The 23,624-nt window shown below is 41.3% G+C and overlaps 1 protein-coding gene across 4 annotated transcripts in view; it reads left to right on the top strand.

Moving 5' to 3' along the window:
• The first annotated feature begins 1,425 nt into the window (after positions 1-1,425).
• The window catches only part of naa15a (N-alpha-acetyltransferase 15, NatA auxiliary subunit a), an 87,257-nt gene continuing 65,058 nt past the window's right edge, over positions 1,426-23,624 (top strand). The window contains exons 1-2 of one of the 4 annotated variants that reach the window (XM_041190601.1): positions 1,426-1,844; positions 20,877-20,961. In XM_041190601.1, coding sequence (XP_041046535.1) covers positions 1,791-1,844; positions 20,877-20,961 — 139 coding nt within the window. In that variant the 5' untranslated portion in view covers positions 1,426-1,790. Of the gene's footprint in view, positions 1,845-2,330; positions 2,573-20,876; positions 20,962-23,624 lie in introns of those variants that run through there. The other 3 variants (XM_041190576.1, XM_041190584.1, XM_041190593.1) reach the window with 3 other exon arrangements.

The raw sequence follows: 23,624 nt of genomic DNA on the forward strand, positions 1-23,624 counted from the left end.
CCATAGGAGGGCTACACCTAGCTGATGCCACCCACCTCCACCACCCAACCATGCGTGAACCACAGGCCATGGCACTACAAAAAACATTGAGCAGCAGATCATCAAGCAATGGTTCCACTGCAGGAACTGCTCGGGCTGAACCCTATAATACTTACCAGAGCATGTCTCCAAGTTTGTGGTAGTCTGTTGCATCCTCCACAATCTTGCCATGATGAGGGCACAGCCATTGCCACTGGGCACCTGGAGGCCACCTCAGGGGGAGGAGGAGGAGAAGAAAGGAGAGGCAGGGATTAATCAGCTGGGACTCCCTTCATTCCTAATGGGCGGTCTGTGTGTCTGCTCAGACTGTACTTCTGTTTGGGGAATATCCCTTCACCACCATGGCTTCATCATTCCACACCTATGCACATAATATGCTCCAACACTTACAATGCAATAAAAGCCACCTTTCCATAACATTAACCAATACAAACAGAAATTAACTATTCACCCTTGTACAGTCCCTTAATGCCTATCTTTCGGGTGCCCTTCTCTGTCCCCGTGCTCCTACACAGTGCAATCACCAGCGGCTGCAACATGGCTGGGGGATGGCTGCTGACTTTCACGAAATCGCAAAACAAGTGCAGACATTTTATAGCCCAAATTGGCTGCCTTCTTTGCCTCAAAAATAACAGTTCCTGAAAGTAACTATATAAATTAAAGTTCACGCTTCTTTATCTCTGCCTATGTTGATTATCATCCTCTACTTGCATGGTGATATAAGACTACTTTTCATTTGCGAGGTCCTTTTAAAATGCACGATCTTGCTCCCGAGTGTGAAAGAATCGCAGGATATGCACAAAATAAGTTTTGAAAATTCAGTGGGACTGAAATGAGCTGATATCACTATCAGAGTCAGAACGTGGATCTGTAGCCACACCTACTTTTCAGCTTCTCATCAGGAAGCAGCAGTTCAAATGCAGAGCTCAAGGGATCACCTTGTAGAGTTAACTTTAGGGATGCTTGTGAACTCAATAAGTCCATTCTTGCTGATTTAATGAATAATGTGGTACCTGCCCTCAACTGTTCATAAACTATTTATGAATGGGACTGCTTAATCTAGTGTTTTTCATTGCGTTGGTTCTATTATTTATACTTTGGTTCTAAGTATCAAAAACTGAGTGGTATCTACTGTTATAATACTTATACTGTTAGTTTATTCTAGATTTAAAAGAAAATAAACGTTTTACGATAAAAATGCAGAGCTTTTAGAACAAAAGCACAGAGCCAGTTAGCTGGCGCCTGATGGAATCAATCGACGTGAGCGCGGATGGCTGGGAGAACCAGATGAAGTCCTCCACAGTACCGTCATGCTCCGTTCAAGTGAGGTCACCTGACGGTGTGCGGGTTCGTGAGGGGAGCAGCGGCGCGTGCGCACTGGCGGCTGACCCGGAGGGAGCCGGCGTTGCTGCTGCTGTCTGCCGCCCCCCGCCATTTTGGTTGAGGGTTTTTTTTTTCCGCTGAATATTCCGTGCAGCAGCAGCAGGAGGAGGAGCGGAGCAGTAAGAAGAAATACACGTGAAGCGGAGGTTCCGCTCGATCGGCCTGAGGCGCGAGAGTAATTGCGGCCACGGGGCTGCAGGAGGGAAGGAGGTGGGGGAGAGAGAGAGAGAGAGAGGCGGCCCATGAGCTGAGAGCCAGGATCGGATCGGGGGGAGTAAGAAAAAGCCACCAAGACAGCGCGTGTGTGAGTCGACCCGGTAAACCGGCCACCCCATCCCGCAGCAGCCGAGCCAGCCAACCCGTCAGCCATGCCGTCGGTAGCGCTGCCAGCCAAGGAGAACGCCCTCTTCAAACGGATCTTGGTGAGTGAGAAGGGAGGAGGAGAGAGAGGAGAGAGGAGGGGGGGCGGGGGGGGGGGAGAAATCCAGAACATGTGCATTGCCTGAGGGATTGGGATACTTTTGTTCCGCGCCCCTACCTCCCTCTTTCCTTTTCCCCACCACCTCCCGGTGGCCGCACAACTTATCTTTCTCCCCCCCCCCCCCCCCCCTTAGCGGAAACTGCGGCCCCTGCATCATTTTCATGCCTTTGCAAACTTGAAACTTTAACCCGGCCGCTCCTCTTCGGTGCCGGCATGTGTGTACCGATCATCCCCTCCCCCCGCCTCGGCCTTCATCTTTTTCTCCAACCCCGGGATCTCGCCTGACTGACCGGGCCGCAATTTCATGTCCACCACACTCCACTCTCTATTCCCCTCCCCTTTCTCACACCCCCCCCCCCCCCCCCAAGCACCGCGGGTGGAGCTGCGTCTTCCTGCCCGTCCGGCTTTGGGCCTGCACGCTGCGGTAGTCGGAGTGTGAGGAGGGCACCACCACCTCCACCTCCTCCTCCTTCCACCTCCTTGAGCTGGGAGTTTTTGCTTGATTGTCCGCCAGTTGCTATCGCAGGCCGCCAGGCACCCGCAAACCGTTTCGGGCCGTGCCTGGAGATCTCACCTTAACAGCTTCCAGCACTGCCTAACCCAAACACGTGAAAGGCGTTCGATGAGAGGCCGGAGTGAGATTTCGAGCCGCTCCCTGGTTTTTGCATAGTGAGGCCCCAGGCCTTGCACCACCTCTTTGTTACAATCGCATTGACATCTTTTTTTTTTACACCTTTTATTTTGTTGTGCGCAAATTGAGTAGATTCTGAATTAACTACTTGGAATCAGGAAACATCAGGGTTTCATACAGTTGCCGATTTCTTTCTTTGACATGAAATTAACTGCTATAGCTCCGTTACAGGTCAGATTTAGGCCTGACCATGTAGAATATATTAGTGTTTTGGCATCTTCGAGACATATATGGTTTAGATTCTCATCCTGGATACGCCATCGTTTGTATTTTTGGTCATTTTGTCTGAATACGCTAGTGAAAGGAAGAAGATAAAGTAGTATGGTTCAACTATAAGGGAAGGAGTAAAGCATGAAATAAAGAACTTAGCTTTACATAGTGCCTTTTTGGAAAGGCAGAACTTTAACACAAATTCATCACATTTACTGACTTCAAGTAGATCAACTGTAGCAATAAAGAGAGCTTACCTATAATATCTCTGGATAGGATTTTTGGTGCTGGATTTGAGATGTTATGCTTGCCCAAAAGGGGGTTTAGATTTCAATCAAATAACCAGCTGCCCTGGCTCAATAAGTCTTTAACATATTGGGAGAATTTTTCAGTTTATTTTTCAAATGGCATTTAATATTGTGAATAATGTAGCTTGAAAACTTTAATGTGTTAGATGATAGTGCTCATGTGAACAAAGTTAAAGGCTTTCAAGATATTTTCAATTTTTTACTCCTTTCATGCTCTTGAAACTTTTAAAGTGTGTTTTTTTAAGCATTGGCTCTAAGTATTTGCACCATTACCTTGATAGGTGTGAGCCATCAAAGGTATATCATCATCATTCCCTCCTCACCCCTATCTCTCCAACTATTTTTAAATGGTTTGCATGAGATCAAATATTTGCCATCTATGGGATAGTTACAAAACCTATAGCTTATTCCTGTAGTTTAGTGGGACAGTTCCTTACACACTGGCTTTGTAGCTAGTTTTAATAAAACTGAAATTACTTGAACATTATAAGATGTTCAGGGCGATCAGCCTATGCCTGGATTATATCGGTCTGCAGCAAGCAATGGCATTGCAGTATAATTAAAATAACTAGTAGTGCCAGGGAAACAGGGGTCAAGAACCACTTTGGATGGTGCATTAACAAAGTTTATCCAGAGGTAGCAGTGCGGGCAACAGTATTTTAGATGGTAACCGGCTCAGCCTACCCATGGAGGCCAGCAATATGATTTCTATATTGCTGGCATGTATGAATCTTTGCCCAAAATGGGGAAGGTAGATAGTAAGCAAATAAGACCAATTTGGATATAATAACCATGTGCAGTTAGCACTAAGTTGTTGCTTTGAATTTATCAAACAGTTTAAATGGTGTCAAATAAAGGTACTAGAAGCTAACACACATTGTAAAAGTATTTCGGTGATGAATAAGTTAAGCCCCCTTGTAACTAGCTGTCTCACATTTAAGAGGTACCACTTGAGCAGTGTTTTATGGGAACGAGCTATGGAATTCACTACAAATATATTTAGCTGGGATATGGGGAAATAGAAATCCAGAAAGCCATAGCAATATTGTAGAAATCTATTTGAAAGACGAGCCATTTATTTAGAAAGAAAAACTTGCATTTATATAGTACTTTCATGGCTGAAGGATGTCCTAAAGTGCATTACAACCAGTGAAGTATTCTTGAGGTATAATCACCGTTATAATGTAGGAAATGCTGTGGTCAGTTTGCACGTGGCAAGTTTTCATAAACATTAATTTGATAAAGACCAGATAATCTGTTTTAGTGATGTTGATTGCAGGATAAATAAAGGCCTGGTCACCAGGGGTAATTCTCCCACTCTTCAAAGCTGTCATAAGCTCTTTTGTGTCTGCCTGAAAGAGCAAACAGGACCTTAGTTTAATATCTCATCTGACAGTGCAGCACTCCTTGAGTACCATACTGGAATGTCAGCTTAGATTTTAATGTTTGAATATCTTGAACCCATAACTTCTGACTTGGAGGAACAAGTGCTATTAACTGAGTTATGGTTGACACTATTAATATAAGATACTACAAATAAAATGTTTTATTGATTGTAATTACTTAATACCCTTCCTCTTTGTAAAGCAGCTTTTCAGTGGAATTTTGCTGCCACAGTATTCTGTGAAATTGCAAGTGTTATATAAGTGTTACGGAGATGTATTAGAACCATCAAGCTTACAAGTGGAAACAGGGAGCAGAATTGATGGTATTTATCAAATGTATCATGGTATTGATTTACTATTTTATTCAGTGGGAATGCAATTCCATGAATAGTTCCAAGTATACAGAGTAGGGGGTGATCAAGTCCTATGAAGAATTGTTCCATTTGGTCAGACAAGATGCAGCAATTTATAATTAGATATAATGAAAATATATACCCTTCCCCAAATTCTTTTATTGGCTAGGACAGCCTGGCTATGAAAATAGTCTGTTAATTTGAACTAAGTGAGAACTGAGGAACTTGAATAGGCCATTCAGTCCCTCTAGTCGGTTCTGCCATTCAATTAAATCATGGTTTGTTCCATAGCACTTCAAGTCCATACCTAACAAAAATCATATCAACTTCATTTTGCCCAGCATCCTTAGCCTTTTGAAGAGGTTGGGGGTGAGTTTCAGATTTCTACCACAATTTTTATGAAAAATTGCACCCTGATTTAATTCATAAATGGCCTAGCTTTAATTTTGAGATTATACCCTTTTGTTCCGGACTCCCCTACCAGAGGTGGTAATTTCTCTGTATCTCCCTAATCAAGTCCTTTTTATCATTTTAAACACCCTGATTCATCCACAACTTGGTGTTATAAATGGAATACAAGCCACATAGATGCATTCTGTCCTCATAATGTAACCCATGGCATCATAGTGGTGAATCTGTTGTGTAACCTCTTGAAGGCTAGCATGCCTTTTCTGAGATTCAGTGCCCAAAACTGAATGTGGCAATCTAGATGGGGACTGGCCAAGGCTCCATATAACAGAAATTTCAATAGCTTAATTTTGAATTCTAGCCCCTTTTGAGATGAAGGTCAACACTTCACTAGCTATTTTGAATATTACTTGTACCTGAGCATTAGCCTCTAGTATTTGTGTACTTGGACACCCAAATCTCTTTGCCCCACCTCCGCTTCTTGCCTCTCACCAATAAGAGCATATTATGATTTATTTTTCTCAGATCCAAAGTGGATAACCTCGTACTCATCCATATTTAACTCCAACCGCCTTAGTTTTATCCATTTATTCATTGTCTATTTCACTTTGCATGTGCCAATTCATTCAACTTACTGTAGATCGCAGAGTATAAGTCAACTTGACATATAAAAGACTCAATTTTTTCCTGCCCCAAAAATCATGTTTTTGAATAAACCTGGTATATAAACCTACTCCTCCATACTCAGCCACGACATGTTATATTCACATTAGTAGTCAGCCTCAGTGTTTCACCCCACAAATGCATGTTTTATTTGTACCTTATAACTGAGTGCAAAGGATCAAGCAGGTGATATGGGCAGTGTTGCGAAGATGCAAAGGAGTTTAAGATACACCTACATGGAGCAGACCTCACGAATGACAAAGTTGGTAACGACCCACACCCATGTCAGCAATTCACTTCTTTTTGGAGGGATTTTTCAAGGCTTCATAGATTGACTTGTACGCTGACATCTATGGTGGTAGTAGCACCTGCAAATCTAGACCTATGACTCTCTTTTTCTTCATCCAAGCCATATTTGTCAGTCAGTTTAACCTCAGTGGTGGGAAAGCTTTTGGAAACTATAACCTGGGACAGGATTAACAATCACTTGGACAAGCATGGATTTACTAAGGAAAGCCAGCACAGCTTGTTAAAGGCAAATAGTGTTTAACTCAATCGAGTCTTTTGATAAGGTTGATGAGGTTAACATGGTTGATGTGGCATACATGTTCTTCCAAAAGGCACTTGATAAAGTGCAACATAATAGACTTGCCAGCAAAGTTGAAGCCCATGGAATAAAAGTCAGTGGCAGCATGGATATGAAGTTGGCTGAGTGACAGGCAGCAGAGTGTAGTGACAAACTGTTGCTTCGGACTGGCGGAAGGTGCGCAGTGGAATTCCCCAGGGGTTTGTACTGGGACTACTGCTTTTTGCAATCTATATTGGTGACCTATACTTGGGTGTACAAGGTGCAATTTCAAAACTTGCATAAGTCACAAAACTTGGGAGTATAATGAATGGTGCGGAGGATAGTGATAAATTTCAAGAGGACATTGGCTTGTGAAGTGGGCAGACTTGTGACAGGTGAACTTAATGCAGTAATGGGTGAAGTGATAGATTTTTCTAGGGAGAATGAGGATAGGATACAATTCTAAAGGGAATGGAGGAACAGAGAGACCTGGGGGTACATGTGCACAATCTTAGATGGCAGGGCAGGTTGAGAGGCATATGGCATCCTGGGCTTTATAAATAGAAACAGTACAAAAGCAAGGAAGTTATGGTGAACAATCATAAAACACTGGTTTGACCTTGGCTGGAGTATTGTGTCCAACTCTGTTCACAAAATGTGCCTAATGTGAAGGCATTAAAGGGGCGAAGAAAAGATTTATGACAATGATCCTGGGGTGAGGGACTTCAATTACATGGATAGACTGACAATTCTGTGGTTGTTCTGCTTGGAAAAGGAAGCGTTAAGAGGAGATTTGATAGAGGTGTTGAATCATGAGAGGCTGAGGCAGAGTTATTGGGGAGAAACTTCCCTTGGTAGAAGGATGGGGAACAAGAGGCCACTGGTTGAGATGAATGGCAAAAGAATCAATGGCAGCGTGAGGAGAACTGTTTTATGCAGTGAGTTGTTAGGATCTGGAATATATTGCCTGGGGAGGGTGGGCACAAAGCCAGTTGTGGCTTTCGAAAGAGAATTTGATAACCCCTATAAGAGAGAATTTGCAGGACTAGTGAGAAGGGTGGGGGAGTGGGACTAGCTGAGTTCTTGCAGAAAGCGGCAAGCACTTGGGGCCAAATGGCCTACTTCTGTGCTGAAACCATTCTATGACCCTGGCATTTGCAGTTTTCCAATGCAAAAGTACATTTTCTGGATCTAAATAGCTTTGGGAAACATGTCCAATATTTCTGGAAACTATCAGGACCTAGGGACTTTTGTATAAAATCCTGTTATTTTTTCCCATTACAATTTTTAAAGAAACATTTCATCCACTAAGTTTCTCTTATTCTTATGTTCTGTCATACCTCCGATATTTTGTCCTTACAATGAAAATGATTGTAATGTAGTGGTTTTGTAGTTTCCTGAGCCATTATAATTTTGCCTGCATCCACCTATTAATAGGCACACATTCCCCTTTATTATTCTCTTTCCCTTAATTTGCCAAACTTTTGTTGGATTTGATGTCCTGTGCAAGTTTTATTTTTGATCATCATTCTTTTTTTTTGCATTTTATTACTTCATTTGTATTTTGCTGCTTTTATAGTTCTTCCAGTCTTGCTGGATTTCCACTTTTCCATACATTTATGTAAGCCTATATTTTGTGTGCACCCATTCTGCTCCACTAAATGCTAGAGTAGTTCTGGCTTGATAGCTCGTACCTGAAAATCATGCATGGAGTGCAAAACTCTACTCAGAATTTACAACACAAAAAAAGCCCATTCACCCCAACTGATCTATGTTGGCGTTTATACTCCATGGAGACTTCCTCCCATCCTGCTTCGCCTAGCCCTATGTTTTTATGCTTTTGTTCCTTTCTCCCTCATGTACCTGCCTAGCTTCCCCTTAAATGCATCTACGCTGTTCATCTCAAGTGGGAGCAAATTCCACATTCTAACCATTATCTGTGTAAAGATGTTCCTCCTGATCGTTTTCTGGATCCATTAATGACTTATGTTTATGGTCCTTATGTTTCCTTATTTGGTGGGCGTTAATGGTTTTTGCTTAATTCACATTGTTTTTCACAGTTCTGCTTGTGGGTGTGCACTGCCTTTTGGCAACTGAATTACATTTGTTATTTATTACATGGGATTCCAGAATTTTGCGTCATGTTTTGATGATCTCCTTTTGTGGTTCTTTTTTTAAAAAAACAACCGCTAATCAGTAGCCGTGATAATAATAGATACTAGCTGTATACATAGGCTTAGTTCACTTGACTGGCTCATATGCTCTTAAGTCGAGAGAAGGGCGTATGTTTTGAATGTACTGTGAAGTTGGGTGACCCATGAAAGATTTAATTTTAGAAGACATTTGTAGTTGAAGCAAATTTATGAATTTAGGCTCCACAATTTTAGCAATACATATAGCCCTAATCATGTATTTGACCATGAGTAATACAGAGAAGTTCTTGGTTTTATCAGTAGAGTAGGCTCATCCCAGCTGATCCCAACCAATTTGACCAGTACCTTGAGGCTAAAGAGGCTTAACACCAGGGAGGAGTCCTGTTCCTGTTATCAGCTTGGTGATTGCCTTTCATAGATATGCCTGTTGAGAAAACAGTTGGGCTTGGGTGTGCTGGTCCCTGCAGTCGGGGGAGGCAGTGACGAAGTGGTATTGTTGCTGGACTGGTAATTCAGAGACCAAGGGTAATGCTACAGGGACATGGGTTTGAACCCTACCACAACAGATGGTGGAATTTGAATTCAATAAAAATCTGGAGTTAAAAATCTGATGACCATGAAACCATTGTCGATTGTTGTAAAACCCACCTGATTCATTAATGTCCTTTAGGGAAGGAAATCTGCCCTACTATCTGGTCTGGCCTACATGTGACTCCAGACCCACAGCAATGTGGTTGACCCTGAACAAGGGCAATTAGGGATGGGCAATAAATGCTGGCCTAGCCAGTGATGCCCACATCCCATGAATGAATAAAAGAAAAGTTACATATTGAGTATTGTGCACTGTTCAGATTCATTTGTGAAGAATGGCCTTTTGAGTTGCCAGTCCCTATAAAGCCACAATTGTGCATGCCTTCACCCTCAGGAGGGGGAAAATTGTGGAAGGGGATAATAAAGAATCCTTTTTATTGTGCACGATGGAAGTGGCCTGATTAAGTTTAGGGGAATAAGAACTATTTTATTGGAACTTATATTCTTGTGTCATCTGTTGAATATCTGCGCCTGCCTTTGTGGTCTACTGGTAGGTTAATTTCAGCAAAGAATAAATGAGAAATGAAGTGCTGTCATTTATATACGCAGGCCAGCACTGGTATATGGTCTAATCTTATTTTAAAGTCAATGCAAATAAATTGTGAATTCAACATTTTTAGCATTAAGTTCCCACTTCATTGTGTTATTTAGATTGCTTACTTCAAATTATCAGTGATTTCAACTCTTGAGTGTAAAATGATTGAATTATTAGTAGAATGTACATAATACTTAGATACTTTATTTCCTTGGTAATTTTCCTTTGAAGTTGACTCCCTGTTTGGTTTCAGTTCCATGTATGGTTATAATTGTTCTGGTACCTTGCCTAGGTGACAAATGTAAATGTCTTGAAAGTAGGTGTTAGGCTGTTTTTATTGTTGGGGAATTGCATCAATTTCTACCTAACAATGTGAGCACTTTGGTGAAGTAACATACCGCAGCCTGGTGTTTAGTCTTCAAGAAGGGGGAAGGAAGAAATTTAATATAGAATGGGAGAAGCAACCAGAAAGTTCACATCAGTTGTCCAAGTATTGCACCATTTTACAAACATGCAACAGTGAAACCCTTGAACTCTGTTATGGAATTTAATTTGAATCACTCTGATATTATATGTTCTAAAGTTTTTTTTATCCTCCTGGTGCAAGTTGCATGATACTAAATTTGTATTGCTGTATGTGTGCTTTCAAGGCAGGAACTAAAAAAGAGTAGGTTGTAGTTTTAAAAATAAATGACAAGCCATGAGATTGTCAGAGCAAATTAAAGTGTAATTGATTTATATATGTAAGTGTACTAATTTCATTAGAAACTATTCATTTAAAACTCTGCAGGGGTCGCATGTTCGGATACAACATTTTCTGTTGGATCAATCGCACCTATTAATCTAATAAATTTATTCTCGCCCCACTGGACAAATGAGTGTTACTATCAATTCTTGTTGAAGTATTTCTGCTTTCTTTCCCAAAACTTTTCCTGTTACAGCGTAGTAGCAGGGTCCAAACCAGGACCATGAATTTCGTGTGAACTGAAAGCACTGGCAATATGTCCATACTTCCCAGGCTGCAGTGTTGTGTTAGCATTTATACTTTTTATTTTCTGCTTTATCCTGTTTCACTATCTAGATAAAGAGAAAATATATGTAAACTGGCATGGATTTGAAAAGGGATCAATCATCATGCGTCCCAAGCCTTAGACTTTTTAGGAACAAACATATTTGATGGTTTAAAAAAGTACATGGGGTTTAGGAAAGTCTTTGCAAAGGTACCACACTGGAGATTGAGAGAGCATGTTGTTATGGAAATGGAGGGAAGATGGCAAAATGGATTCAAAAATATTTAAAAGGGAGAATACAGTATGGGTTCAGGACAGTTTTTCAGCGTGGTTGGAAGTGTGGGATGGTTTCCCACAGGGTTCAGTTCTTGGGACAAATCTGTTTATTCTATGCATGGGTGATTTGGATATAGACAGAGGAATTGGAATTGAAATTTGTGGATGTGGGGATTCCTTGCTTAATGTTGATTTGGTCAAAGTTGCTTTGTTATACAATAGGGAACATTTATCCCTTTAATGTCGCAAAGTTTGCTATTATATACATAGTTTGCCAGCAGGCCACAATGAGGAGAATTTAAATTTTGATGAAATCAGTCTCATTCTTTATTGAATTCAGCGATCACAGAGATTTTAAAACCTAATATTTAAATAATGTGTTGCCATCAGTGAATAACTGATTTTTTATAATTAAAAACATGTTGGAAATACTAAGCAGGTCAGGCAGCATCTGTAGAGAGAGAAAGAGTTAAGAGATCAGGTCAAGCACATTTCTCCGCAACTCAAAAAACATTCTATTGTGTTTATTTATTCAGTTTGTAAGGAAGGTAAAGGAACTTTCTCCAAAACAGACTGAGGACCTAATAAGGATAAACACAAAAACAGTGAGTCCAACAAGAAAGCTTGCCCAAACTGACAACAACCTAATAAATTCAACTCAGTTTCTTTCACTAATTGTTCTGGACACTTCAGTTTATCCTCATGAATTATTCATGCAGCTGCTTTGCGCTCTCTGGTGCTCGCCCTGTCATTCTCCCTGCTCCTTCCATCCCTGTCAGTTACCGTTTCTCTGTCTGGAATGCACACTCTACAATCTTTTTCTCAATGATCCTTATCCCATCTGATTTAATCCTAACATCTGTAGCTGTTCTCTGTTCACCAGCCCTATGTTTAACGATTCTGTTCTCACTGTCAGTTTGTTCAATCTTGAAACTGCTGTGAATATTTTAAGTTTAATATTTCTTATATATAGAAATTTATTTTATTTTATTTCATTTGGTAATGTAGTAAACATGTACAGTATTTCAACTTATGTTTTTTTCCTGACAAGAAATGCCCAAATGAACCAAACTAATTTATACATTAGTTTTTAGTTGAAAATTCTTATTTGCTTAATGTTCTTTTGCTTAAAGACGCACTTCTCAATATAACTACAACATTGAGATATTACTGTAAAACCAAAATAATAAGTACAGTTAATTTGCCAGATCACAGGAAGCTGTAAAGAGATATTGGGGAATCGGCAGATGGAATTGTGCTTCAGTGTGAGCTGATGCTTTTTGGTTAACACAATCAGCACTGATTATACTTCAAATAGAAGTAGACTTCATGCTACAGAGAAAGCGAGTACAGGTTCACATTAAAGCTTGTTGGTTAAACTATAATTTTTTGGAATGGAATTCTAGTTTCTTCTCACAATGTAGAACATAAGAGGCAACAATGAGCCTTAATAAAACTTCAGAGAGACATGTCTTGTTGCACCAGCAGAACGGACCCCACCACAGGTGGTGGTACCAAGGAGGGAAGGAGTATTTGAGTCCTTAGCATTGACTCTGGCCCCTACAAAGTTTCATGCTATTGGGCCTAACATTGACAGGGAAACCTGCTGATTGCCACCTACCCCCCACCTCCCTCAGCTGATAAATCAGTGGCACCTTATGTTGAACCTTTTAGAAGAAGCATTGAGGGTAGTGAGGAAACAAAACGTACTCTGGGCCAGGGACTTCAATCATCTGAAGAATCCCAAACGATATAGCTACCAGACTGGGCCTGCAGCAGGTAGTGAGCGAACCAACATGAGAAAATCTACTTCAGATCTTGTCCTCACCAGTCCACCTCTCAATGCATTTATCCATGACAGTATTGGTAGGAGTGCTCACCACATGATCCACGTGGAGGCAAAGTCCCCTCTTCACGCTGAGGACATCCTCTATCATGTTCTGTGACACTAGCACTGTTCCAAACGAATAGATTCAGAAAGATCTAAAACTCAAAAGTCGGGATCCTTGAGGTACTTAGGACCATCAGCCTTTGTCCAAACTTGGACAAAAAAACTGCATTCCAGAAGTGAGGTGAGTGCGCCTGTCCTTGACGTGGAGGCAGCATTTGACGGAGTGTGGCAACAAGACATTGTAGCGAAATCTGGTCTCCAGCCAATGGAGAGTTACCCCAAGCATCTCAGTCCCAAGACATTGCTGCAGGAATTTCTCAGGATAGTGTTCTCAGTCCAACCATCTTCAGTTGCTCAAACAATGAACTTTCCTCCATCAGGTCAGAAATGGGAATGATTGCCCATGATTGTGCAATGTTCAGTTCCATTCCCAACTCAAGATAACAAAGCAGTCCAATCCTGCATGCAGGATGACCTGGGCAGTATTCAGACTTGGGCTGGTAAATGGCAAGTAACATTCATGTGTTACGATCTCGGTGGAAACCAATAACTTTTTAAAAAATTGAACTTCCAGCTAATAGCTGAAAATATGACAACATTTCCCATTTTAAGATGTTTACTGTATCAAAAGACTAAAAGGCACTATTGACTAATCATTATCTTTGTAGGTAACTTGTACTTTAAACTGCAGATGCAATTTAGCACAATTGAAAAGAAAACAGGTATATGTTGCACTACCCTTTAAGCAGGCATTCAAAGCTTCCAGAATCAGCCCAGAATGATTCTTAGCTCCCAAAGGTTTACTTTTGTTCTTTTCCATTCTCAGCCTCTTAACTTCTAACCCTAGAACTGTCCTTCACAGTGAGAGAATCACTGGAGGTCCTCCCTCTAGCGCACACTAGACAAATCTTCCAGCTTTGTTTTAACTCCTCATGAATTTGGTCTTTTTAATCTGAACGTGAGCTTTCACCTGCATTCCAGTGTGCTGACCCAGAGAGACTTTGGCCTCTAGCTGCAAGCTTTCTCTCCTGGACTCTGGCAGACTAATCTGTCTGATATTTCAGGAAAGCCTGGAATCAACAATCACAGTAACTTATTCTGTATCCTTCTCATCTCAAAGTCCCATCACCATTGCAATGTGAATCACATGGGCCTTGTATCAGGTAGGGATGCTGATTAACTGTCCTTGAGACCCCCAACTGTCTCTTATTTTGGAAGGAAATGAACAGTTTAAAGCACAACTGTTTACGACTAGCATTCCTAAAACTTTTCTGGAACTCTGGAGACTGAGTCTATCCACTTTTGGCTCTCAGACTGCTGTAATTGTTTCCAATCGTGACCACCTTCCCAGTTAATCTGTTTGCCATTTAATCTCTAACAATCAAACTGCCCAGGCTTGCTGTCAGGCAGATTTAAGAACAGGTAACATTACCCTTCATTTTATCTTATGTTTTGGGACTGTGTCTTAAATTTAACAATCTTTTAAACTTGATAATTGTAACACTTGCCGTGCAAGTGTCAGGCAATGACCATCTCCAACAAGAAAGAGCTATACCACCTCCCCATGACATTCAATGGCATGACTGTTGCAGAATACCCACCATCGACATCCAGTGATCACCCATTGACGAAAAGCTTAACTGGACCAGCCATGCACATACTGTGGTTACAAGATCAGGTCAGAGGCTGGGTGTTATGCAGCAATTGACTCCTCACTTGATTTCCCGAAGTCTTTCCACCATCTACCAGGCACAAGTCAGGAGTTTGATGGAAGGCTGCCACTTGCCTGGATGAGTGCAACTGCAACAACAATAAAGCTCAACACCATCCAAGACACTGCAGCCTGCTTGATTGGCGCCCCATCTACCATCTTAAATATTTACTCCATCCCACCACTGCATTGTGGCTGCAATGTGTATTGTCTAAAACATGCACTGCAGTGGCTTGCCAAGATTTCTATGATGGTACCTTCCAAAACTCTGACATCCACACCCAGGAAGAGCAAGGGCACAGGCGTGTGGGTTTCGATTTGGGGCTCACTGGTACCAGTACTGGGGAAAGAGGGAGCTGTATCATTGGGGTGATGTTCACCTGAGCCACGTCGGGGCCAGTGTACTGGCAAAACATATAACTCGGGCTTTAGAGAGGGCTTTTAAATAGTGAGGAGTGGGGAAGGAGTTCCATGTGATGGGAAATTTGGAGAGTTAAGGAAAAAGGACAAGGCAATAGCGTAAGGTAGCGATGCACATAATAACCAGAGTGTGACAGGAAGGGACAGTGCATACAAACCTAAGAGTGCACAAGCAAATAAGGTCAGAGTAAGGGAAAAATAATAAAAAGACAATTAAAAACTCTTTATCTGAATGCACGCAGCATTTGTAGCAAGATGGATGAACATGAACAGAAATAAATGAGCATGATATGATAGCCATTATAGAAACATGTTTGCAAAATGACCACTTTGAAAATTGAATATTCTAGGGTATTGACATTTCAGAATGACATGAAGAAAGGAAAAGTAGGTGGGGTAACTCTTATTATATTCAAGGCTGTGTTAGACAGACTTTTGATCAATAAGGGAGTTGTTCTTATTGAATGGCAGAACAGGTTTAATGAGCCGAATGAGGCCCTGTTCTTTATCTTATGACCTTAAGATAGTTTCCCTGCAAATAAAACTCTCCTCCAAATTTTTTTTATTGCCCATCCCTTGTTTAGAGGGCATTTAAGAGTCACCCATATTGCTGTGGGTCTGGAGTCACATGTAGGACACACCAGGTAAGGACAGCAGACATTAGTGAACCAAATGGGTTTTTATGACAATCGACAATGGTTTTATGGTCATCATTGTACTTTTTTAATTCCACATTTTTGTGAATTCAAACCATCTGCTATGATTGGATTCGAACTCTGGCCCCCAGAGCATTACCTTGGGTCTCTGGATTACCAGTGCAATGACAATGCCACTATGCCACCACCTCCCCCAATGTACCACTGCCTATCTTCAAAGCAGCTAAACAAAGACAACAGAAGTTTACAACTTGCTATTTGAAGACAACTGACTGAATTAAGAGTTTGCTCCGCTTGATCAATCTGATCATGAATGTTAACATGGTGGCAGCCACCAGGCTTGAACTGATTTCAGAGCCATACAATTCTGCAAAGAAAATTCTCATAAATTCTGTTGCAAATCTCCTGCATTTAATCTCATGTCCATGGCCCTTCATTTTTGGCTCAACCTGGAAACAGCCTGCTTCTATCTACCTGATGTGACACTTCCATAAATTTAAGCAATTCTGTAACACACATTTACAGTCCTCAAATGAAATATAAAACCAATCTTTTTCCATCTTCTTTCATATCAGTATTTCTTCATACCAAGCAGTTTCAGCCTTTTTTATTCAATTATTCATGGAATGTGGGTTTCACTGGCGAGATCAGCATTTATTGCTCACCCTTAGTTGCCCACCACCTTGACCCACTGCAGTTTATCTGAAGAAAATACTTTTAGATAGGAAGTTCTAGGACTTTGACTGTGACAATTACAAATTTTGTAAGATTTCGAAGGCCGGATGGTGTGTAACTTGGAGATGAACTTGCAGTTGGCTTAGGTAGTAATCTGGAGATTGTTTGTGGTTCTGCTTTTTAAATTTTGTCCCTAGCTGTTCATACTCCCTCAGAGTCTCATTCTTAGTCCTACCTATATCTACAACTGGATCTTTCCCCTCCTACTATCCAGTCCTGAGACTATATCCTTAAACCTAGTGCCAGGTAGACAACACTTGCTTCAGGACTTATGCTTTTGGCTTCAGAGAACAGTATCTATTCCCCCTAACTATACTGTCCCTATTACAACTAGATTCCTTTTCACTTGCCCCACTTGGATGGCTCCCTCCATCATGGTGCTGTAGTCATTTTGCACATTTTCTTGCAGTCTCTGTTCTCATCATACACTTTGCTAGAATCTTGAACTTGCTGGAGAATTACAAGGGCTGAAGCTCTGTCATTACTACCTTCTCAATCCTCATAGCTGTCTCACCTGCAGTCATACTCTTCTGTCCCTGATCACAGACCAAATACTGAGCCCAAGGAGTATGACTGCCCCCCTGCAGCAAGTGTTCAGGTAACTTTTCCCCCTCCCCTGATGCACCATGGTGTCCGAAACTCAGACTCCAACTCAACTCTGAGCTGAGGTTCCTTGAGTTGCAGACACTTCAGAGGTGTTTGCCATGTAGCTTTCATGCTACAGCAGCAAAATCTTTATTGTGTTTAATTTAACTAATTAGGCTTCAGGCTTAGAAATATCACTCAACTGTTGTCTGTAGTTATACCGACTTAACTAGTTAAGCTATAAATTTAATGCAATACTTCTAGTTCCCCAGTACCGGTTTAAATTACTGCCCGTGTTAAGAGGGATAAAGTCTTAAATTACCAATCACCTACCTGCTCACTTAATTAAAGCCTTGAATCTCACTAGCTGAAAAAAATATAAACAGCACCTCTTTCTCCCTCTCAAAGCATCCCCCCCACCTGCACCAAATTGCCATTCATATCTTGTTGCACTAGGGCCTTGTTACACTCTGTGCTCCCATCTTCCTGACCAGCAACTACCTTCTGAATTCTGATTAGATAAGTTTTGAAGAGTGCAGTGATAGAGGGAACCTGGGCCTTGGAAGATGACAACACTTGTTGAGAGAATAGTTAGCAAAGAATATGGGTCTTGACTGCCATAGATAAAGGTTTTGTGTAAAAAAAAAACAGAGGTTATGCTGAACCTTTATAAAGCTTTGGTTCGGCTGCTATTAGATTGCACCCAATTTTGTCACTAAACTTAAAGTATTTGAGGGTCTATGAGAGGATGCAGAGGAGATTTGCCAGAATGGAGCCAAAATCCCTTATCCCTGGAACCAAAGTTAGGTTGGAGGTGCAGAGAATGTTCTCCCTGGGAGATTGAGAAGAAATTTCTGGAGGTGTACAAAATTATGACACGGTTTAAGATAAACCAAGGCTGTTTCCATTAGCTGATGGTACAAGGGCTAGGGGTAACAGATTTAAGAATTTGGGCAAGACACAGGGGGTTGTACATTTTTTACATGTTGAGTGGTAATCTCAAGCTGTCTGCCTATGAGGGTGGTGCATGTGGAGACAAATGATTTCAAAAGGAAATTGAATATGCACTTGAGGGAATTAAACTTATAGCGCTAAGGGGATAAAGCAGTGGAATGGGACAAGGTGAATTGCCCTGCAGAGTTGGCATGGACTCAGAAGAGCCAAAGAGCTGTCCCCTCTGCCCTAATATCTCCATGGCTCTAAATTTTTAATAACTGATTCTGGTTTGACATTTTATGGCATTTTAATATTGGATGTTGATATCTTTCAGAAAGTTCACATATCTGAAAGTGAAAAACTTGAGTATGTTGTATATGTGATTTGAAATTTGGATGATTTTGAACAGAGTAATGATGTATATGAGAGGTGAGCATGATTGACAGTTAATGCAGAAAATCCAGTTATTGTGAAAGTGATTTTTAAAAATGCAAACTACTGAGTTCTGAATGCTGTATGTAATTTAAGAGATGGTTTATATCAGGTTAGGAACATTATAGAGTTTCCGAACTGTATATTACTAAATGGTACATGCAGATTTTATATTTGGGAAGTTAGTGTCATCACTCATGATGGTCTGAAGCTTGCTTGATCACCATCAACATTTAGAGAGGAATTTCTCAGAGTCTGTCTTAAATTGGCCTACAGTTCTTTTCTATATTCAGGCAATGTGACTGAGGGAGGGAATTTTTGGTGCATTTATTGGGATTGGCACATTGGGATGGGGCAGGCTTGATTGACCAGCTGGTCTTTTCATAAAACTTTTTCATATCTTGTGCTTTGGATAATGCATTTTATACTAAGCAGGATGAGGAGTTTCTGTACCAAAAATTGTTAGGTCAGCCTAATGCAGGATATAGGTTTAACTTTAAGGCGATGAAGGCTTGAGTGAGCTTTCAGTAGTAGGAGAGTAAGTTGAGGGAGTGAGTGGATAATGTGCCAAAGAGTCGGGATTGATTATGGACTGGATGTAAGTTATTAAAATACTAAAGTTAAATCAGAAGACAAGGTTTGTGCAATCCTAGGTTCAACCTGAGTGAACAGTCAAGGAAATTGTCTGAATCCTGGCATAAGTGGAACAAGTCAAATGACAGCCTCTTTTGTGTCCTTCTTTGATTCTAATTGGAGCCAGAGACACACTGCTTTTAAGACTGAACTGCTTGTCTCCAGTTTTGTAAATCTAGCTATATAAAAAAAATCAATTTATAGCTTCAATATCAGACAGTGAAACTGACTTAGGAAGAGCCCTGCCATCAGTGGTGGCAGTGGAAGAGGTACAGCCTGGTGTCATTGGTGTACATGTGGAGCTGCTCTTGTATTTATAGGTGATGCCCCTGAGGGATAACATATGTTGATGCATAAAAGAAAATTGATAGCAGAACTGTGGACATATCAGAGATAACTGCAAATGTGGGAGACAAAACTATTTGACAAAATAGTCAAGGAAAACCGGTGCTGGGAAAGAGGGAAGGGGTGGTACTACCAAGGTGGATGGCATCGTACTGCAACAGTTGTAAAGATTGCAGGAAAGATAAGAAAAGATGGTGAGTTATGGTTGCATGTTATGTTTTAGATGAAAATGGCCTTGGACTTGATCTGAAATTGATTGGAGAAAATATTAAGATATGCACGTGCAGCTTGGTGGCTGTTATGTGTCGCTGATTTTTGTTAAGCAAGGATAGATTAGAGATAGGGTGATGCTTTAAAAATGGGATTGAGGTGGAGTTTTAAAGGTGAGGGAGGTAGTCTGATTTGGCAGTGGTAGGAACAGTCCTTGAGAATATGGCAAATGTAACAGTCACCAAACTTGAGGCCAAGAAAGAAAAGTTGCCTAGTTTAGAGTAAAGATGAGAACAAGTCTAAAGAACAGGCGGTGGGATCATTGCAGAAACTGTGTTGTGGCCAGGGCTAAATTGAAAAGGGTTTTACAGGTCGGGAGGGTGTGTACAAACTGACCAAGTGGCTTTAGATGCTAAAGCTCTAAAGTAACAATACTCTCATTAGTTTAAAGGTACATTTCTGACAGATTTTAAGGTGCGTTTTTAGAGCGGAGTAAGAGGAAACTTTGCTTGCACCTGAAATGGCATTTTCATCTTTGGTGGTGGGTGAAACATATTGAATTTTGGAATTCCTCTTGGTGCTTGAAACTTCACAAAATGTTCAGAAAGGAGCACTGCAGTTTAAGCGTAAGTGAATAGGTGTACATAGTAATATGCGTGCAAGACCTTAAGATATAGATTCATCTGGTTTCTACAGTCCTCTTCTTTTCAATGCCCTCCAGTAATTTGTTCATTGTACTTTTGGATAGGATATCTGTTTGTGTCATAGATTTATCCAGAAATTCTAGCCATTGTTAAAATTCCCATTCTTTGCAATAGAAGTGTAGATTGAGCAAGAGTTTTGTTTGCATTTAACATCGTTGCAGTATCCTATTTTCCAAGTGTTTGTAGACACTTCTTTCAGAATTTTTGTGACATGGAAATTAGTGAATTGTTTTTTGGGTGGTACACTAAAACATTGTGTTGAGTTCCAGAGGACAGCTACTCTGCAAGCTAGCTGCAGTATCAATTTCAGAATATTCCATATAATTTAAGGTAGATAAAAATGCACATAATCCATCATATTTGAAGAAGTAGCAAAAAGACTAAAGATGTATCTGATTTGATTGCAAATGGAGTTTTGGGTTGTGTAGGTGTTGAAACTGTATCTAATATTCCAAAGTACTAAAATACCCCAGATTTTCCACCTTTCATTTCAGAAACGTGACCTTGTAGTCTTGTGGCTTTCATGTGTTCTGACTGTCATCATTTTTTTCCCCCTCATCACAGAAATGCTATGAACACAAGCAATACAGACATGGGTTGAAGTTCTGCAAACAAATTCTTAGCAATCCAAAATACGCAGAACATGGAGGTAAGTTACCTTTGGATGGATGACTTTGATAGTTAATTTGTCTTTAATTTCTAGTCAACAGGCCTAAATATTATGTGCTTGTCTTGGATTCCTTTGCATCTATGTATGTTTTTGTAATGTGACCATGGTCTTCGGGTTGTAATGTAGAATTGCTTCTTTGATTATGGTTAATAATGGCAGGGTGATTGGGGTTGGAGGGGCAGTGTGGGAAAATTCGTAGATGTATTCGTTTGCAGAGCAAGGTGCTTTCATATTGCCCATTTTTAAAAATATATTTGTTTGTAGGATGTGGGTGTTGCTGGCTAGGCCAGCATTTAATGCCCATCCTTAATTGCCCTTGAGAAGATGGTCATGAGCTGCCCTCTTGAACTGCTACAGTCCATGTGGTGCAGTCCAGTGCATTTAGAGAGGGAGTTCCAGGATTTTGACCCAGTGACAGTGAAGGGATATATTTCCAAGTCAGGGTGGTGTGTGTCTTCTAGGCAAACCTTCAGGTGGTGCTGTTTCTATGTGCCTCCTGCCCTTGTCCTTCTAGATGGTAGCAGTTATGGGTTTGGAAGATGTTGTCTGAGGAGATTTGGTGAGTTCCTGCATTGCATCTTGTAGATGGTACATACTAACACTGTGCATTGGTGGCAGAGGGAGTGAATGTTTGTGGATGGGATGGCAATCAAGCTTTGGTGTTGAGTGTCTTGTGTTTTTGAAGCTGTACTCATCCAGGCAAGTGGAGAGTATTCAATCACACTCCTGACTTGTGCCTTGTAGATGGTGGACAGGCTTTGAGGAGTCAAGAGGTGAGTTACTTGCCATGGGATTCCAAGTCTCTGACCTGCTATTGTAGCCATAGTATTTATATAGCTAGTCCAGTTCAGTTTCTGGTCAACAGTAACACCCAGGGTGTTGATAGTGGGAGATTCAGCAATGGAAATGCCATTGAGCATCAAGGGGCGATGGTTATATTCTCTCTTGTAGTAGGTGGTCATTGCCTGGCACTTGTGTGGTGTGATCACTTGTCAGCCCACGTCTGGATATTGCCCAGGTCTTGCTACATTTGGACACTGACTGCTTCAGTATCTGAGGAGTCACAAATGGTGCTAAACTTTGTGCAATCATCAGCAAACATCCCCACTTCTGACTCAGATGGAAGGAAGGTCATTGATGAAACCGCTGAAGGCGGTTGGTCCTGGAAAACTACCCTGAGGAACTCCTGCAGTGATGTCCTGGAACTGAGATGATTGCCCTCCAGCAACTACAGCCATCTTCCTTTGTGCTAGGTATGACTCCAACCAGCGGAGAGTTTTCCCCTGATTCCCATTGATTCCAGTTTTGCTAAGGCTCCTTGATGCCCTACTCTGTCAAATGCTACTTTGATTTCAAGGATAGTCTCTCACACCACCTCTTTGGAGTTCAGTTCTTTTGTCCATGTTTGAACCAAAGCTGTAATGAGATCAGAAGCTGAGTGCCCCTGATGGAACCCAAACTGAGTGTCAGTGAGCAGGTTATTGCTAAGCAAGTGCTGCTTGATAGCACTGTTGATGACCCCTCCCATCACTTTTCTGATGATCAAGAATAGACTGATGCCGTGCTAATTGGCTGGATTGGATTGATCCTGCTTTTTGTGTACAGGGCATACCTGGGCAATTTTCCACATTGCCAGGTAGGTGCCAGTGTTGTAGTTGTATTGGAACAGCTTGGCTAGGGGCGCGGCAAGTTCTGGAGCACAAGTCTTCAGTACTATTCCCGGAATATTGTCAGGGCCCATAACCTTTGCAGTATCTGTTGCCTTCTTTGTTTCTTGATATCATGTGGAGTGAATCCAGTTGGCTGAAGATTGGCACCTGTGATGCTGGGGACTTCCAGAGGAGGCTGAGATGGATCATCTACATGGCACTGCTGGCTGAAGATAGTTGCATATGCTTTAGCCTTATCTTTTGCACTGAAGTGCTGGGCTCCCCATCATTGAGTGGTGGGATATTTGTGGAGCTGCCGCCTCCAGTGAGGTGTGTAATTGTGCAGCACCATTCACGACTGGATATGGCAAGACTGCAGAGCTTTGATTCCTCTATTGGTTGTGAGATCACTTAGCTCTGTCCCTTGCTTGCTGCTTACACTGTTTAGCACGCAAATAGCCTTGTGTTGTAGCGTCACCATTCTGCAGGTGAAGATTGCCTTCCAATGGTTAACCTAAATAGTCTTTATTTGCCTGTAAGGAATTGGGATTGGGGGGGGGCTTGGGGTGTGTGTGTGTGTGTGTGTAAGAGGTTGGAAAGATAGACACATAAGAAAACATTACTGCAAAACACAATTTCTATTGCTAGCAAGGGTGATTGGATGGTTATTGGTTTGGAATTTTTTTTTCTCTCCTAACAGCAGAGTTCAACTAATTCAATGCAGATTAAGCGGTCAAGATTGAGACCGACCTGAAGTCTACCACCATTATCTTTGGTCTCTGCTACAAACTCTCTGTCCCTTAGCCACTGTCTCCATATCTCTGCCTGGAAACTGTCCTGAGACTGAACCATCCTTGCAGCCTTAGTCTCATAATTGACTCTCAAACTAAATATCCAAGGGTTCCCAAAGAGCATCTATTTCTACCTCGGTAACATCACCTGGTTCAACTCTTACTTCAGATTATTTGTTGCTAAAACCCTCATCTATGTCTT

The sequence above is a fragment of the Carcharodon carcharias genome, chromosome 1, assembly GCF_017639515.1.
Source record: "Carcharodon carcharias isolate sCarCar2 chromosome 1, sCarCar2.pri, whole genome shotgun sequence".
Classification (NCBI taxonomy): domain Eukaryota; kingdom Metazoa; phylum Chordata; class Chondrichthyes; order Lamniformes; family Lamnidae; genus Carcharodon; species Carcharodon carcharias.